At 38.3% G+C, this 19156-nt stretch overlaps 1 protein-coding gene across 5 annotated transcripts in view; it reads left to right on the top strand.

Annotated features, from left to right (window-relative positions):
* SPIDR (scaffold protein involved in DNA repair) overlaps nucleotides 1-19156 on the top strand; it is a 205464-nt gene that overhangs the window by 168079 nt on the left and 18229 nt on the right. For all 5 annotated transcript variants that reach the window (XR_012633106.1, XR_012633108.1, XR_012633107.1 and 2 more), the window contains exon 11: nucleotides 9033-9191. Coding sequence is in view for 2 of the 5 variants with exons in the window: in XM_074898993.1 (XP_074755094.1) it covers nucleotides 9033-9191 (159 nt within the window). In the remaining 3 variants the exon portion in view is untranslated. The remainder of the gene's footprint in view (nucleotides 1-9032; nucleotides 9192-19156) is intronic.

Here is a 19156-nt window from a genome sequence, read left to right as displayed (position 1 = left end):
AGAAGAGATTGTTCTGTTAACAACTCATCAAGAAAGAAAAAAAAAAATATAAACAGGATTAACTGTTTACTTTAAGTGAGCTGAAGTCTGGTTGTTTTTCCGAAGAAGAACACAATGTACTGTTGTATCTGGTTTCCAGAGTGGTGTTTATCATAATTCCTCGTGCAGTGGTTGGTAGAGTGCTGGGAAGGCTCTCCGCCCACTCGCAGTTCGCTCCCTTTCCCTCTCCCATTGAGGCCTCCGGCCAGGACTGCGAGATGGAGCGAGCTGTCCTGTGTGATCTTTACTGCCTGACATGAGCTGACATTGACCCAGAATAAAATAACAGGGGCCGTTTCCTAGAACTCTCGGTGGACTGCTGAGAACTGCTACCATAACTCTTGTAAACACACAACGTGCACACACAAACACTCTCCCTCTCCCTCATTTAGAAACACACCTAGGAAAAGCAGCCGCTAAAGTAAAGAAAAACAGCATAAGTGAAAAACAAACAGAGGATCCTGTAAGAAAGAGTGGAAAATTGCCTTTCTGCCAGGGAAGGACTTCCCCCCCCCCCCCCCCCCCCCCATCCCCAACAAGATTTCCCTTCTGCTTTTCTTCTTTGCTTTTTATTATGAATATTATATTTTTCTGCTAGTTTGGTGGGATGATGTGGCATTGAAACAGCAGAATGTCTTATTGAATACAGATGCAGCTCTGTAAGAAATCCTACAGTGTTACTATATTCCATTTACCTTTTCCATGCACTGGGGAAGCACCTGTGCAATGTTGTACTACCAAGAATGCATTTTAGGATGTTTTGTGCCTGCTGAATGGGCAGGTTGTTTTTTTTTTAATATATCATGTATGTTGTTTGTTGGAGTTTTTTTTACTAAAAGGATCCCATTCGTGGTCTGTGTGGTTCAGAAGTAAGTCTGATGAATCCACAAATAATATGGTCTTGAAAGATGAGGGGCCCATACTACTACGGTGTTCTTGCTTCATTTCAGATGCTATAATTCTGTAAAACCCTCGCCAAGGGTTTTGCAGGGGGAGCTGAGATTTCTCTAAGCCCTGTAGCACAGAAATGGATTGATACTGTAAGGAAACCCTCTCTCTCTCTCTACCTATATATATACATATATATATATACACATATATATATATATATATATATACACAGCCTCCTACCCCAACTCAAATGGGATCTAGCACACAGAATAGGCTTTGTGGGCTTGCCCTCCTAGATACCACCACATTATTCAGCTATTGCTTTCAGATCACCCTTTGAAGACAGGTATTATATTCTGGTTTTTACGTATAAAGAACTGAGCTGTGGAGGAAACATAGCACAGCAAAGATGATGTGAGATGTTGCCAGAACCAGCAACTGAATGCTGATTTTCTTGGAAAGGAGGGTGCTGAACACCTTGCAAGAAAAGATCTTTTGGCAGCACCTTGACGACTGTTGGAATTCTTGGATGCCAAAACAATAATTACAAAGTCTGAAGATTAAAAAAATAAACAGAGAACCCCTCCTCAGATTCATAGATAAGCACTTTAAATGGTTGGGTGGTAATTACATGTTATATTTGGAACATGACTTTTCTGCTGGAGATCATCCATAAGTGAGAATTGCAGTTTTTAGCAGAGCCTGTAAGTTTTTTAAATGTACGTTTTTACTCTTGATTAGTAAATCATGACATACGGGAAAATATTTTCTCTGAATTGTATCCTGAAATAACCAAGGGATTGTAATGGGACTCCATGTTGAAGTAATGGTACACTGAGGAACCTGAGGAGTGTGTGCATCATTATTTTTTTACCAACTACAATTAACAGCATAGTGAGTCTGAAACAAGCCAGGATGATCTGATGTGCTCGCTTTTTTGTTACCACCCAAAATTGTTTTTTATTTACGTAACAAACTGTATGGAATGGATCTCAGCAGAAGGACCATAAATTATGTGCAGTGTAGTGTGGAGATGCCTGGGGGATCTAGAGGGAAGACCTTACTGGTCTGTTGCAGCTGAATCTTTATACAAACTTTTAGGCAGTACTTAGAAGTTATTTTTCCTCAACTTTCTGTGTCTTCCTAACCAACCATCACTATAAATTTTTACTTACATGGCATAATTACTTTGGATTTAAACTATTAATATAGAACAACTTCAGTATTCATTTATGAATCTGAGATTAACTGATGCTGTCGGATGATTCTGAAAATATTTCTCAAATGCAACTCTGTAACTGTTTGGCATTATAGTTTAGGCTCCATATTGTGTATGACTGAATGTCAGGAATGTCTTTTTATGGTTTTAAATGTTTTGTTTACTTTTGAGTAAAATTCTGTGTACAAATGAAACACACACATCAGCAGTTTAATTTGAAAGTGCACTTAGACACAGTGTCAGATGGGAGTTAAAAAAGTTCATTTGGTACTGCATGAGAACTTTATAGAAGAAATGGTTTATGCTGAAAAAAACTGTCACATGTAAAGCCATGGTTGTGATTGCAGTTATGAACAGCTGTCTGGTTCATGTGCTACACCTGTTCCTGAGATGCTGTATATAGTTCCCATCAGGCAGGTGGTCATCCACATATTGCGTGGGAATATTTACAGTGCTGTGGAGCTCCATTCTCTACATGCATGTTCTGCATTAAAAGGTAGTCCTGCTGATACGTTTAGCTCATACAGATCTCTTCTACACACAAAGCTGTTTCCCACATAAGTGCTGCTTCTTCAGATTATAGGCAGAAAATAGTAGGTGGAAGGATTAACCTCAATGAAGAAGTGGCAAAAGCGGTCAGCAGGCAAGGATTGATGAAAGACCTCATGGAAGTTGCATTTGATTTTCCAGGTTGTATTGAAGTATGTGATTATTAAAGGAAGTGAATAAAAATAAATAACAATTATTTTATAAGATCTCTCACTCTTCTTCATTGTTTTAACATATGTATAAAAACATATGGGAAAAACAAGGAAAATCCAAAATGATGGGCTTGGTATAGTTACTGTAGTGAGTTATTTGCAAAGTGCATTATATAAATATTCTGTTACACGTGTGCTAAGAAGTGTCTGCAAAAAAAGAGATTCCTTTCCTGAGACTGGGGAGGCCTCTTTTTATTTTGTATTTCAGACTTGCTCATTCTATTTATTTTGTATTTCAGACTTGCTCATTGCCCTGGTGATGCTCCTGTCACATGTGCAGTTTCCACTAATACTTCTGCAAGGACAGTTGTCTCTTGCTGGAGGGAACTGGTGTCTCTGGTGTTAACTGTGTGCCGCTCTGCCAGGTCCAGGCCACTCCAGAACTCTTCTTTCCTTCTGGGACCTTACACAGTTAACGAATAAAAATGTATGTGATCACAAACTCAGCTTTTCAGTAATTTTAGACCTCCAATTTTCAGAGCAAATTATTTCTGTTTGGTTGTCTCAGTGCTTCAAACCAGATCACCAGCCGGGGTGCTAGAAACATCTATACTTGGAGGGAGTTATGACCAGGATTCTTCTCTGAGCTCGATATTTGCCTTATAAACTGGAAGCAGTGGTGGTTGTGTTTTCTTCTGTACCTGTGTACCTCTGCAACTTATGCATAGAAGGGACTAGTCATCATCATAATTAATTTTTATTTGTAATGTTAAATCCATAGTTATGCTCTGCAGAGCTTCACTAACTATTTAGTGACAGCAAATGGCATGGATTTTAAGCAGAAAACTGAATTTTGTGTCTCCCTAAAGAAGGCTACAGCAGACATGTACTTCTCAAAAGGGAACGTGAAGTAGTTTGCGATCTGGAGAATATGGTGCTCGTAATAGGATAATCCTGCTAGTGTTATGAGGGGATGGGGGAGATGGATGGTTGTCCCTGCGTGTTTAGATCTGTGTCCTAAGCTTTGGTTTTTCAGCGATAACATGGGTATGGTATATGTAAGGAGTGCATAAGGTAGGGATAAATTAAATCCTGGTAGGGTGGTGTCCTGCAGGTTACAATTTGAATCTGAGCCATATTAACAGGAGTTAATCAGCTCCACCTTGAGACTTGACCAGACAAGTCGCTGAATTGGAGTTGTGTGGGTAGTGTTGTGCCTCTGGTGATTAAGAGAGAGGGGGTTTTTGTTTATGTGTGTTTATGTACGTGTGCTTTATGCCTCTGCTAGGACCGCACCTCAAAGAGATAAGAAGTCCTTCCGACAAACAGAGCAGCAGCAGCTGTCTCTTGGATGCTTAAGATAAAGAACAAGCAAATATCAGAGCTAATACAATTCAGCTAGTTTTCAGGCATTTCCCCATTCCGCCCTCTCCCTCCCTTCCAAAGAAAAAGTAACTAATGAAGTCTCTGCTGAGCACTGAGAAGGTGGTGGCATTTGCCTGGCTGTCTTCCCCCTCATTCTGTACTGCACAGTTTAGTTATGTATGGAGAAGAGCTGCTGTGGGCCACACAGTTGTCCTCCTACCCAAGGGTAAAACAATTATTTGTTAAGATCTGTTCATGACAAATTTCTGCTGCTTGTTTTCACATGACTCAGTAAAGGCAATCCCTGTGTCGTCAGTCAGTTCTGGCCTCTGTGCGCTCTCACCTCCTCCATAGGAAGATCTTTTTTCTTACTTTCTTCCACTAGCTGCTGAGGAGGCTGAAGGTTTTTGTCACCCCTACCTCTCCAGAAAGTCAGCTGACCGATACGAGGCAGCAGTATGGAGAGATACGATTTTTCATGCATAAAAACTAATAGTAAAAGAAGGCTTTACCCATTACCCATGAGGAGTGACTAACTAGGAGAAGGGCATGGCAGTGTAATCCTGTAATCCTCTCCAGATTTCTGCTGAGAGACATTTTGTCCTAAAGATCAGCAGAGTCATAGAAATAATGCAGAGTAATCAGTCTCATCTTCCCCCAGCCCCCATCCTTGCTCCTGGCTATTAGCAAATTAACAGAATCTTCCAAGCTTTTCCATAAGATTTACTGTGTCATTACTTTTTTTTTTTTTTTAATATTTTTTTTTTTTAAAAAAAAGGGAAAAAAGAAAAAGAAAAGGGAAAAAAAAGGCTAATCTCTCCCTCACTTCTTATCATTCCCTATTTTTGTCCCCTTTGTTATTATGAATGAATCATACTTCACCTTTTCCTTAGTCTGCATCTCCTACATTTGCTCTTCTACCAGCTTTCCAGCCATCCCTTGCTCCTGGAGTGAATTTTCTACTCCTTTGCTTGAGAAATTTCAGTTTCCAAAACCATATTTTAAATTGAGATCTTACGCAGGGTTGCATCCTATTGTCCCAGAAACAAAGATGGCCCTTATTTCCTCCTTTCATGAGCACTGCTGATAAAAATGGTGATCTTGCCCTTTTTTTAAACAGTTCACTGCTTTGCATACTGACTGGACATTGGTAAAGGTATTTTAGCTGATTAACTGATTCAGTACAAAACCCACACCTTATGGAAAAAAAAGTATTTGTGGCAGATGTGCACAAAATATAAATGCTGAATTCCTGGGGGCAAATGCTCATTTTGGATTTGCAGCTTGTCTCATAGTTTAAGATGTGGCTTTCATCCTGGTAGTGAGCTTCAAAGGGGGGAAAAATCATGGGACAAACTGTTCCTTTATTCACAGTTAGATTTGCTCTAAAACTTAATTTGCAAGAACGTTTGCTGCAATATGAGAGCAACACCGTAACGTGGGAAAATAATACAAATGCACTTTTTCGGGAATAAAGTGAAATCAAGGAAGAAAACAATACTGGTGAAAAAAGTTAAAGCCATGAATCAACAGCCTCTGAAAGCAGCTGAACCACTGTTAGTGGTGCTAACGGCATGTGCAAAACCTGTAAGAACAGAACCTGCTTCAGAGAATGTGAAAATGGTTCTCCAAATGAATTGCTGGGTCTGTTGTGGGATTCAGCTGATTTTATGATAGCTATTAAGTAGGAAGATCAGTTGTCACTCATCATTCAATACCTATAGCATTAATTACTAAATTAGTGTGAGACAGATTAAATGATGTTGAGAATATTTCAAGTTTTTGTCATCATTCATTTGTACTGTTTTGAAAGTGTGCTGAAGCAGGGAACGTGTTTGTGAGGTTCTCTTCATAGCATTAGTTTGGGATATTCCTCATCTTTTAGTCTGAAACTGGTCATCTGAAGGTTGTTTATGAAATCTGTCTTCCAAGTGAGTGAATGTATACACTTCATCTTCAATGTATGTTGCAGAGAAATCATGTTACTGTTAGAACAAGTGAGCTATAGTGGAAGTCTGCTCACATGTACTGTCCTAATAGAGCAAAATAGATGCAGTAGGTCTGCTGCTCTGTGTTTCTTCATGGTGCCAATAATCATGAATGTAATACTACCGTGAATGGGAACATTAGTGATATAAGCCTCAAGTTAGACAGTTCTTCCTTCTGTATATCGATCATAAGACCTGGGGTGTAGTGCTGCATACACTAGACAGCTGGAGTGGGAGCTTCAGCCTCCTGGGAAATACATCCTTGTCTAGAAGAAGTACTCCATGCAAGTATGAGTTTACTTCTACAGAGTTAATTTTCAAGGAGCTGATCTCATGGTGATAATGATGATTATTTGGCTATAGATTTTTTTTTGGTCAGAACAGTTTCCTCTCCTAGCCATTTATGCTGCCACCACAAAGGCATGGAAATACGTGGCCAGGGATGCAGGATGTTGAGACAACCAGGTCTGACAGCAGCCATCTCTTCACATGGCTTAAGAGAACTGGGAAAATGAACTTTTAGTGACTGATGTCTTTGACAGTAACCAAGCTAATTTTATTTGGGCAATTAACAAGTCCCTGAGGACTTAATATGAGCCTGGTGCCAGCTAGTCTGAGACTTAACTTGTGTTCAGTTATGTCTCACTAAAGATACGAGAAATTCCAGTGATCAGTTAAGAGACTGATGAACTGATCATATCCGAGACACTAACTCAGTTGGCCCTGGCTTGCTCCAAGATACAGAGGCCTAATTTTTCACAGTCACTGAATGTTTTGTTAACATAGGCAAAACTGTTTGCTTTGTTTTTCCTGTTCCACTCAATCTGATTTTCAGAAATGTCCAGAGCATATTAGCTCTGTTTTTCCAAACAAAACAATAGCATGAGGAATTTCAGTAAAATCAGTTAAAACCCGGGAGAATTTTTAACTGATTGCAAGGTCCTAACATGGAAAGCAGCAGGCAACCACAGTTTTTCTACTTCAGAGCTGTCATGTTCATAGCACATCAGTCTTTGTTCTTTTGAGTTGGAGATGATCTTGTGGTACGAATCCAGAAGGCATCTCACAGATTGTTCTACACAGAAGATTAGAACAGTGACAGAGCTGTTGAAGATAGATACAGGTTTGTGTTAGGACAGTCACCGGCTTTCTAGGCTGGGAGCACCACTCATCCCAGAGATGAGGGTATGTATCCTTCCAGCCTACACATCACAACAGTGGTTTCCTCATATTTGTCATTGCTCAGGGTAGGAACAGTGTTTCATGGCTCTAAAGGACTTCTTAACCTTGGCAGTCTGTGGAGGAATTGTACCTAAGCTTTCTTTCCCTGGTGAAGACTCTGTTTGTGTGGGACCTTTGGCACTAGAGAGACGGGAAAAATGGGACCCTTTATTTGTGTTCAGTCCTACCACTCCCTGCTTCTCAAAACCACCACCAGAATCTGAGAAATGATGACTATGAGCTGGTGCTTGCACAGCTGCTGATGTCTGAAAGGCCTTAGGGTTGTATCCTATGTCGAATACAGCCCTCTTAAGGGTGTAAACCAAAGTTAGTTTATAATGAACAAGGAAACTGTGATTAACGGTCTTCCATGTTCCTAAGCTTCTCTGCGAAGAAAATAATGTGGATTTCTTCCAGAGAAATATAGGAGCTCATTTCATTTAAAATGTGTTTTACAAAGATATAATGACTATGGTTGAATGCTTTCAGGATGCATATATGTTATATGGTGTGCTCCAAAAGCAGTTGGAGTTGGCTTTCTGTGAACAGTGGTGCTGCTCTGGAGAAGATAGTTTTGGCATGTAACTTTGAAATAAACTGAATTCTGCTGCCTAGTGCACCCCTGAGTTTTATTTAGAATTAAAGATGTGTGTGCTACCCTCAAAGGTAATTTTTGTCTCCTTTGAAAAGTTTCCATGCTTAACTGTCTCTTTCTGGGGCAATTAAACCAATCTTGTAGACAGCAGCCTCCTTATTCCAGTACTGCATGACTCATGCTATCGTGGCTGCTCATCTCAGATGCAGAATCCTGTGAAATGCATTTTTGACTATCTAAATGTATGACATCCACTGATTTTGCCTTATCTGCTATGACAGTAATATCTTCTTGAAATGCCAGCAAGTTGGTTAAGCAATACTTCCCAGCCCTACAGCCCCTACTTCCATAGATTACTTTAATGAAATTGTTCGTTTAGCAGATTCTTTAATTACCTCCTTAAATTAGTTCCTCTGGGCTTCTTCATACCTAATATTGAATGTACTAATCTGCAGTTTCATGTTGTTGTTTTTTTTTTTTAAAAGAAAAATTGACATTTTACTCCTTTTTTGCATCCTCGGGACTCCTAAAAAAGTTACACAAAATTTAATGCTTGCTTTGCCAGTTTCAGTGTTGGTGATTATTACTTGTGAAATATGTTGCTTTGTTTACTTCTATGCAGAATTTTTATATTTATACACACACACATGTTTGATCATTGCTCTGTCTGCATTGCAGAATTCACCTCAAGTAAGGCAAAAACTCGACCTTCTTTCTTTTTAAGTATGCAAATCACATAGTACATAGCAGTTAGTCTAATCCCCACTGCAAGTCCTTTATGCTTTTTTTCATTCATGCTTCTCTACTTCATGGCCCTGTTACATCCTGAAAATATACGTGAGGAAACCTTTAGTAATGTTGGGTTTGTTTATTGATACATTATTTGGTAGAAATTCTCTAGATACTGTAGAGAATAAGCCCTGTTCTGAAGATTGTATTATAATTTTTCAGAAATTTGCTAATTTTTTTTGTTGTGTACAGAAGCCAATGAGTAATGAAGAAATGTTTTGCAGGTTATGTCTCCTTGTCCAGGATGCCTATGGTATGTTCAGTGAAGTGCAGTTGCAGTCCCTAAGTTCTGCAGATGACATTGAGCAGTATTGCAGAAGATGGGAAGGAAAATTCTGCTGCTTAGCTGGAATGAAAATTTTGCAAAGAACTACAAGAGGAAGGTGAGAACAATTCCTGGGAGCATATATTGCGTGCTGTGGCAGGCAGAGCTGATCTGCCGTTCTATTTATTTCTGTGATCAATATTCTTTGCAACAACTGGATCTGGTTTTGTTCAATTAAATGTCCTCATTGCCATTTTTGAGGCATCCAATAGTACTTCAGCCGACCATAGTCCAAAATGAGGATAAATAAGCTAACACAAAAATGCATGCTTGGCAGAGAAAGGATTAGAGAAGAATTACTGTATGCAATATTTCATAGAACGAGTGCTTTCTTCCTCTTCAGTAGGTTCAAAGACTTAAAAACATTAGTTCACCTCCCTTTCATTGCAGAACTGTTTACTACATTATGTTTTTCTACAGTGCTGCCCAGTATGGGTTGAAGTTTCAAGCACAGATTTTCCCTTAGTATACGAGAGCTTAATTCAGTTAAGCCTATATGGTTTCAGGAACACAGTTTAAGTTTCTTTAAAAAAAAAAAAAATCTTGCAAATCGGAAAGCCATTCTTATTTTGGAATAAGAATGTCCACAGGTTTATAGAAAAATCCCCCCCAATAAGTAACAAATTATGGTACCTCTCAGATTTTGCTTATTCTGTGATTCTTTTTACATTATTTGAATAAAATAAAGTACCTTTAATCAAGAAAAAAATGTAAATAGATCAAGTATCTTACAGAGTATCTTTCTAAGGAAAGCGATACAATATTCACATGGGGACCTATACAAATATAATTAGATTGGTTCAATTCACAACATAATTTATTCGTACAAGTATCCGATCTAGATAAGCCTTTGCTATTAGAATGGCTATGATATTTCTGCTGACACTTTTTTTTCCTGTTGAAAAATGCTGTTTCATCAAAACCAGAATGTTTCATGGAAACATTATCTATTTTGGAGACAATTTTGTTGGGAAGATTTTTTCAGGTCCAGAGGGAGTGAATATTCTCTCTCTCATTCTCATTTCATGAAAACTTTCAGAAAGTCTCATTTTTGTTTCATATTGGAACAAAAACAAATTTCAAAGCCTTGAAATGTTTAGTAAAATGGAATTGTTGTTTCCCAGCCAGCCCTATTCAGTATGCTTTTCTTTTTATGTACTTGCAGTGTTAATTTTCAGATCCTTTGGATTTCAAGCCTACTTGCATTTTTATGGATCTTTAATAACAAACACGTCTTCTTATTTAATTATTTTGCTGGCTTTTTTTTCAAGTTACATTTTTTCCAAACAAATTAAATAATGGCTTTGGAATTCTGGATACAAATGAACTTTTACAACTGGCTGCTGGTGTTTCCAGTACTCTGCCTAGCTAATAAGAGACAGACTTTTTCTAATGTAAATTCTGTTTCAAAGCAGCAGTAACTTACTTCTGGCTATTCTGAGGATGATTAGAAGACACATTACTGAAAATGCTGGTGGTTCAGCTGGAGCTGTGCTGGTGGTAACCCTGCTAGGAAACATTAAAAGAAAAAGGCTAGTGTAGCTTCGGGGACAGTGCAGTGGTTAAAACGTGATTTCATTGTACAAGATGGGTGGGTGGGGGAGCTGTTCAGGGATTTATTTTTTTCTTAATTGTTTTAGCCTAAATTCTGCTTTATAACTTGTTATTACTTTTAAGTGTAGGGACATGTTTTGTGTCATTCTAGGTGTGATGGAAACCACAGTAAATCTATATCTGAAATGAATATAAGGGAGTACTTATTCACACAGAGCATAATTCAACTCTAGAACTCATTGCCACTGGATAAATGGGTTTCCAGAGCCAGTGGTGTGTCCGAGCACATGATGGGATATGCCTGTGAGTGCCCAACCTTGGCTTGCAGCACATGAGTGAGTAAGAACTATGTGGTCTGCTCTGCAAGAAAGTGCTGCCTTTTTTTTTGAATGTCAGTTACTTTTTTGGAGGAGAAGGCTTTTAAACTGTTTTTTTCCTGGAGTCTGACAGTGACTTTTAAAATGGATAAAACGGAATAAAATGTAGGAAATACAAGGGAAAGTAATTTATTTATTTTTTGTGCCTTTGAAGTACATGATCTGGAGAAGGCCAGAAATGGCTAATAAGATCCTGTATGTGCATGTTGTTTGAAAGTCACATGAATGTAATCTCTTCTATAGAGACAAGTGCTTCCTCAGTCCCTCCATGAGACAGAGGTGATCTTCATTTAACAGATACAAGAGGTTCTCAGGCTTTTTGCATCAATGGACCACTGTTATTATTAAAAAATTTTCTAGGCCATCATCCATCCTTATCATCAAGTATTTAATTTAAAGTACTATTTAACATCATGCCAGTAAATGCAATTTTTTAAATTGCTGTTGTGATCTGAACTTGCATTTCAAGGACTAAAAAACTATAATAAAGGGTGAAAACCTTGAAAACCTGGCTGTAAATCTGACTTGATCTTTGGAATGGGCCTAATCTGTGGGACATGCTAAAGAAACTAGACCCATTTCTTCTCACTATAAGAAAACACTTGTTCCAAAAGTGGGATAAGAACTTAGACAACCATGTCCTGTCTTGACCAAGATCAACCCTGTGAAAAATTAGAATTATAGTAATCTGATATTGAGAGAAACAATGTTGAATATTGGTTTTGAGTACCCATATGCTTTAACAAGTACTAGGGTCTTGTACTAGGTAATTTGAAGGTCTTTCATTTGTTTTCAGAACAAGTCCCATAACCCATGTAAAACATACTCCCCAAAACTATCCCTGTAAGAAATCCTTCCCTTTGTAGTCCAGTAGAGGAAGTGGTGTTTCACTTTGCAGTCCAGTTTCTGGCAATCCTGTAAGACAGATGGGCATGACTGAGTCATGGCAAAGTTGCCATGGGTTGTTCAGTGTCTTATTTCCAACAGTTCTTCTAGTCTGTTCATGAGGCTGTTGAATAAGGTAGGAACCAGTATTGTAGCAGGTGAATTAACAGCACCTATGTGGTTTAGTATCTGTTTCTTCACACCTTTTCTTTTCACCCTCTCATTCATACTTGTCTCCTAGCCTTTCCTACAACTGTTCCCTGAACTGCATGCTTAATATCAGCAAAAAATAAAGATATGGTCATTTCAAGAGAGAAGAAGGGCCTGGAGAACAGATCCTATGAGGAGTGATTGAAGGAGCTGGGACTGTTCAGTTTGAGGAAGAGAAGGCTGAGGGGAGACCTCACCACTCTCTACAGCTACCTGAAAGGACATTGTAGAGAGGTTGGTGCCGGTGCCTTCTCACAGGTGATTAGCAATAGAACAAGGGGGAATGGCTTTAAACTCCAACAGGGGAGGTTTAGACTGGACATTAGGAAAAAAATTTCACAGAGAGAGTGGTCAGACGGTGGAATAGGCTGCCCAGGGAGGTGGTGGAGTCACCATCCCTGGATGTGTTTAAGGGTGGTTTAGATGAGATGTTGGGGGATATGGTGTAGGGGAGAACTTTGTAGAGTGAGGCTGATGGTTGCACTTGATGATCCCAAGGGTCTTTTCTAACCTGAATGATTCTGTGATTCTGTGACTGAAAAATGTTCATGATCTGCTGCTGGTAGTGTTGGCTCCTTAGATGTGTATATTCTCTCTCTTGTCCTCCCCCCACGTCATATGTCAGTCTTATAAATTCAGCCCCTTGAGATTTTAATCGTGCACTTCTAAAGACAGGAATTTTGGTTAAGAATCCTATGCAGTACAACTAACATGTAACACCCCCCCCCCCCCCCCAAGTTTAAATAGATCCCAGGCATATTTCAGGTATGTCCAGTATAACCAGTAACTAAATGCATGCAATTAGATGCAGGGACTGAGCACTCACTAAAATGTCTCAGGAGTAAATAACCTATAAATTGTCATAGTCTCCTGCTTCCTACTGGAAATAAATTTCAGTGAGCTGGGATAAACTTTGTATTTAGATATCTGTCTTTATTGACAGAAATATTAATTTTATGTTTTCAGCCCTGACTGGAGTTCCACACAGAATAATAATTTGGATTTTGATAGTTTGTGTCTTTTCACCTGATTTGCAAAGCACCGAGTTGTTTTACTGCTGAGTATAGCAGACCTACCTGCTTCTTGTCTTTATGCTTTCTTATAAGGTAGAAAGTTTCTGTTAAGCAGAACAGAAAGATGACACCAATTTAAAAATGGAGCAGGGAGGAAGAAATGCTTTAACGTAATACATAATTAACACAGGATGTCAGTATGAATTTTGTCCCTAAATTGGAAAAATGCTGAACAAGTTTCAAAAGAGGATAGAACTGTTGCATGCATAGTGCTAAAATCCACACTTATGTTGGACAGGATAAAACACTCTGAAGAATACATCAACTCATAAACTTTGGCATTTGACCCAACCTTTAACTCATGACAAGTTGTACTATCTGTTGCATTTTCCTCTAGAGTAAGTAGACTCTGAATACTGAGTTCATCAACCAGTGTTATGTTTCTGAGAAATTTTGCGTTTTCCGATAGTTTGCTTCTGTTGTTTGGCATTTTAAACTTTCAAATGTTAGGCATCGAAATGTGAAATCTCCCTCTATTTGTCTGTGGTATTGGTCACTGTTGTGCCTGAGAGTTTTCTTTCTTCTTTTTTTTTTTTTTCCTTTTTTTGTTTAAGTCACTTTTCTGGCCTCTCTCTCTTCTTTTCCTTCTACTCTTCACCATATACTTTCTCTTCTTTTTGCTTTACACTCAGAAGAGAGGACCACTGCTAACTGCTCTACAAGAAAGTATTTCGGCTGCTAGACGTTGACAGGAAATGTAATAGTAAGAACTCTCCACAGAGCAAGGAAGTCATGACTTCCTTCCTTTGGTTTTCCCTCCTCCAAAAAGTCTGCCATCTAAAAGAGCCACCCACGTCTCTGAGGTTTTGAGGTCCTGAAACACTTCGGTAATTGCTGTGGTTAAAAGTTGAGTTCCATTTAAAGCATAATTTCAGTATCACATTGAACTTTTGAATACTTGCATTACATTTTTATTATTTTTTATGATTACTTATGTATCAGAAATTAACTTTTTTTCCTGAGTTTTATTCTCTTTAACAAGCATGGGCTGCTGCTTGTATCTTCAGTGCTTTGTCATGAATATGTTTAGTAATCAGCATTGGAGAATAACGTAGGAATATCCATATTGAATCAAAAGTACTTTTATATTATAATAGTCTTTTAATGTAGTATGTGTTATTTCTAATGTACTATAATGAGTTATTAAAGTATGTAAATAAATTATTCAACAAAATAATTTCATATATATAAACAAAACTTAGGGAAGAAAAGCCAGGAACCCTTCCTCCCTGTTTGTATTTTGACTGAGATACTGGTTTAGTAAACTCAAATTTTTACTTCATTATTTTGTTTCTTTTATTATTCAAGTCTGAGAAAATACAGTGTTGCATAGCTTGTGCACTGCAAGATGTTAATAGGACAATTAAAGAGAGAGCTAACGTACAGTATCAGCTTCATATTCAAATTACTTGTCTTTTGATAGTTGAAGCTTATGCAGTCTAGGTGATTATTACTGTTTCTTTTTAGTTTTTAGCAAGGAGATGTTTCACAGCTAGGAATTGCTTGATTTTTAAATTTTTAATAAATGAGACTGATACTGCCAAAAGAAAACTCTTTCATTTTAGACTAGAATTAGGAGAGTAGGAGAGGAAGAAACAGAGAAATGCCAAGTCTTGAGTTCCCAGAGCAAAGCTGTGGAAGACATTGGAGAAGAATCCTAGCATCTTTCTTCCTGTCCCCTACTGTAACCTTACATAGGCTTTCTTCTTTTCCTAGTTATGGGCATTGTTTTCCTTCTACTTTCTTTGATAGTTCTGACATTGTCTCCCTGTAGTAATTTTCCTCTGAACCTGTGATATGATTATTAAATTGAAAAATCCCCCAAACTGTAAGCTGTAATGTTAAAAGTTAAATCAGGTATGTCACACACAAAGTTCTTGGACCACAGCTGTAGATGAAACTTCATGCTTGTGAGAGAAATAAGCAAAATCTCATTACTAAGTTATGAAATAAGTTGTCAAATGACAGTGAAATACAGTTTTGAAAAAACAAAATTTGAAGTTGTTTGATCTTTGTAGTATAGCTTGTAGTATGAGATTAATTAAATTTCCACAGGATCAGAGTAGATACGCTGGTACTGTAGACAGTGGTTTATCAGTTTACTGGGTGTCTAAATATAATTACAACAGCTTTTCTCTTTATTTGTATGTTTTTATCAAAAATCATAGAGCAAACATGTATGTGTGCATATATGCATATATGAATGTATGCCATCTGAGTTTGCAGTGAAAAGCAAAACAAGCCAGGAAGGTTAGAAGCAGAAAGTGTCTCCTGCTGAGCTGTGAAACTGAGAAGGAAGGTGGTTAGGTGAGCAGATGAAAGCAACTTCTTTGGTACAGGGCAGCACAGTCATCATCTATGGCAAGAACTGTGGGGAGGGAAACGTAAATACTATTTTATTAGTATCACTTGTTATCTTCCAGTAATTTTTCTATGGAGTAGTTTAAGCCATTTTGTTAAATGGATGACAATTCACTTCTGCACATGTTGCATGTATATTTTGCATTTTCTCAACTATGTATTTAGCCTGTTTAACAGTATTAAATCTTTAAAATCCTCTGACTGCTGTCTGGGTACACAGCAGGCAGTTTGCATTTATGGATGCAGGGAAAAGATGTACCAAAGTTCAGCAAGGAAAGTTTTAAGTTGAGAGGGATGCCTTTTGAGCACATTGGATAATAAAAATAAAGGACACAATAAAGAATTTTTTTGTGTATCATATGTATATACATGCACACACTCATATATAAAAGTATCATTATATATAAGTGAATCTTGAAGATGTGGGTTTACAGAAGAGAGGAGTACCTGTATGTAGAGGACTTCCTGTCCTAAGTCCATACTTCTATGGAAGTCTATACTATAACACTCCATGGAGTTACTGATGGTCTTACTGTGTTGGTGATAAACAAGTGGACATCTACATAGTTAGTATGGGACAAAAAGATTTTTACCAAGCACAGATTTCAGTCTGGCATGGGAAGTAGGGAGTGAGTCTCTCATTTAGAATCTGATAGATGATTTCTGTCCTTTTCCTGGTATGGATTCAGTCTTTTTTTCTTTTTTCAAAGAAAAGTTATGGAATATTACAATAGAGTCCTTGTCTCTGAAGCAAAAAACCCAATATTTTTTTTATTCTTGAGCCTGTTTCTTCTTACTCTACTTTTCCTTTTCTAGGAGACTCTCCTTTTGTGATTTTTTTTTTTTTTTTAAAGTGACTAGTAATTAGACTCACAGAGCAAAATTTTAAAAGTTTTTGTCTTCAGTAGCCAGAGAGGCTCTTTGTGCACACGGGAGCTAACCATGTCCCTCCACTGTACCACAGAGACAGCTGTTCATCTCTTGTCCTGACTCTATAGCCGAAGAAGGATACACATATTGGATTAAATACACCCATTGTTCAAGTCAGATTGAAGTGGGATTTGAGTGTTGCTTGGCCAATAAAGAGAATGAATTTTATTCTTTCTGTGAGGACAGTGATTTTCTACAGAGGAGGACACAGTGTCTTGCCATTTCTACACTGTCATTGCCCCCATCTCACTCCCCCTTCAGCTAAGTTGAAGTCCCTAAGTGTAAAGAGAGAGAGTTAACTTTCTTGGAGGCGTATAAATGCATGGAGGAAGAGGGGAGCTCCTCACCAGGGACACTGACAGATACAGTGACAACTCTAGGAAAAAACATTCTCTTTGTTAGACAAGGATCCCAGCAGGATGTGACTTGGAACTTACAAATCCTTTGGGTGGCAATTGTCCCTGCCTTTTGCCTGAGTGGTGTCAAACAAAAGGATGGGGCCAAGATGTTCAAGAGACACTCTCTACACAACGCTGCTCCTCTGCCTGTTTGTAAACAAATACTGTCATTTACTAATAATTAAGTGCTCCTGGTCCAAGCAGTAGATGACCTTCTCCAAAAGGACACAAGTAATACAAGAAAATGTGCTATATGTCTTAGATATTCTGATATGGGGTAGCAAGCTGGAAGAGAGCTAAAGAAGAAGGGACAACTTTATGGCCCTGGTGTAAACTTAAAAATACAGATGAGGGATCAATGTAAGGCCTGTGTGGAGATGTCATTATATCTGCACTGCAACAACATAGCTTAGCTGCTCTAAGTTGATAAATATGCGATCTCTGTGCACACACACAGAGTTTGTGGTACATTCATACCCATGCTCTGCTCTTGCCCTTGTGGTGTGTCATGTGAGGAAGGCACTTGTGTAACTCCCAGAGTCATATAGGAGACTCTGCTCTCTTTCTGTAACTCCCCTTTTTCATGTCCCCGTTAGCAAGATGAGTTTGTTCCTCTGGGCACTGGCCCTCCTGTGACTGTAGCAAGGGTATCATTCTGCATGATACAAGACAGGAAATCTCACCCTGATCAAGGATTCAAGAAGTGGTCAATTTGTTGTAAAGTCTCTAATACCTAAGAAGGGTTGCTTTGTATGTTGTAATGTTCTCACTGTTAAAAGCAAAAAACACAAACCAGCCTCTGAGCTCAGCCTTCTCCTTTTACAGACTCAGAGATGATGCCATGTAAGTTAGGAAGTTTGTTTCTGTTAAATGAGCAGAACATTTGTGTTTCTGATCTGTTCATTAATGTGGAGAACATGACTACAGGTAGCAACATCATCTTTTTAATCTGCCAGCTTGTTACCTGAATCATGAACCACAAACTTTATTCCACAAGATCCACTCTGAGGTTTACATCCATAAAACTTCTTACATTGCTGGTCCAAAGGCATCACTATTAACATTGAATCATACCTGGTGCTTTATGAAAAATCATGGGAAGAAATTCACTGCCTATAGACACCCAAAGTCTAAGCACTTAAGGATCTGGAGAAGGACTAAGGAAATACAGAAATAAATAAGCTTAAGCAGAAGTGAGCTAAAAGCAGAACTTTAAACGAAAAGTTTCTGTGACCCCTTGAAGAGAAACAGCATATTGCAACGTGCTTCAGCCCTGTACCAGAGTATGCCATTTCCTTCTAAACAGTCAGTTTAGAAGCTAATATTACTTTTACCCTGTTTTGGGGCTTCACTTTTTAGAGCTGTTTCGGAAATACCGGCTTTCTTAATTGGAGGAACAGACAACTTGTTCTTGGAGGCAGTGTGGGGTTAAAATCCAGATCTCTGTGCTTCAACTACACAGAACAGAGAACTAGGACAAGATAACTGGGAGCTTTAATTCAAAAATACATGCCTCTTCAAGTTGGTTATCTGTAGCTATTTCCCCTCCCTTAGCTGCTTTCTTGGCCTCTCCCTCAGATGTTCCTGCCTGGCCAGCAAGGATGCCGTATCAACTGACAAAGGCAGTCACTGAACTGCAGCAAATTACAGCTTTGCTTGCTAAAGCTAAAGAGTCTGCAACATCTTACCTTAATATGCTGGTCTGTTAGTTTTATGTTTGTTTCTAAATTAAAAGTGAGAAACTCACAAAATAAATAAATACAAATTGTAACTAAATGAGCAACTGTGTAGGAAGGAGACCGTCCTCTGCACATGTACTTAAGATAACAAAATCATGCCTGTTTCTCTCTGTCTGAGAATTGCTGACTTTCCTGAAAGCAGTTACAATCAGCTGTTAGAGAAAAGCAAGAAATTAAAATGTTAGAAACAAAACTTTAAAAAAAACCGTATTAGTTAAACTAGTTAAAAGCTATTTTTTAAAGTAAGTTGTGCTGGTATCTGTGTCCTTCCCAAGCTAGCATTTACCCCAGTTCCTCTGAGTTTTATTATGTATCAGACTGCTCATGGCAAAGGATCAAATATGACTTGCTTTTCACTGAATGTGATACACCCCTTCCCTCCCTCTCCACCCTGCAGCAGAAATAATGGAGATTTAATTAGACCAAATCAAACCCAGCTTCCAGAAAACAAATATGATTTAAAATTGTTTTCATAATCATACAGTGGTTTAGATTA

The sequence above is a fragment of the Athene noctua genome, chromosome 2 (assembly GCF_965140245.1).
Source record: "Athene noctua chromosome 2, bAthNoc1.hap1.1, whole genome shotgun sequence".
NCBI lineage: Eukaryota > Metazoa > Chordata > Aves > Strigiformes > Strigidae > Athene > Athene noctua.
Note: the sequence above shows the minus strand (reverse complement) of the source record. Positions and strands in the feature narration are given on the sequence as shown.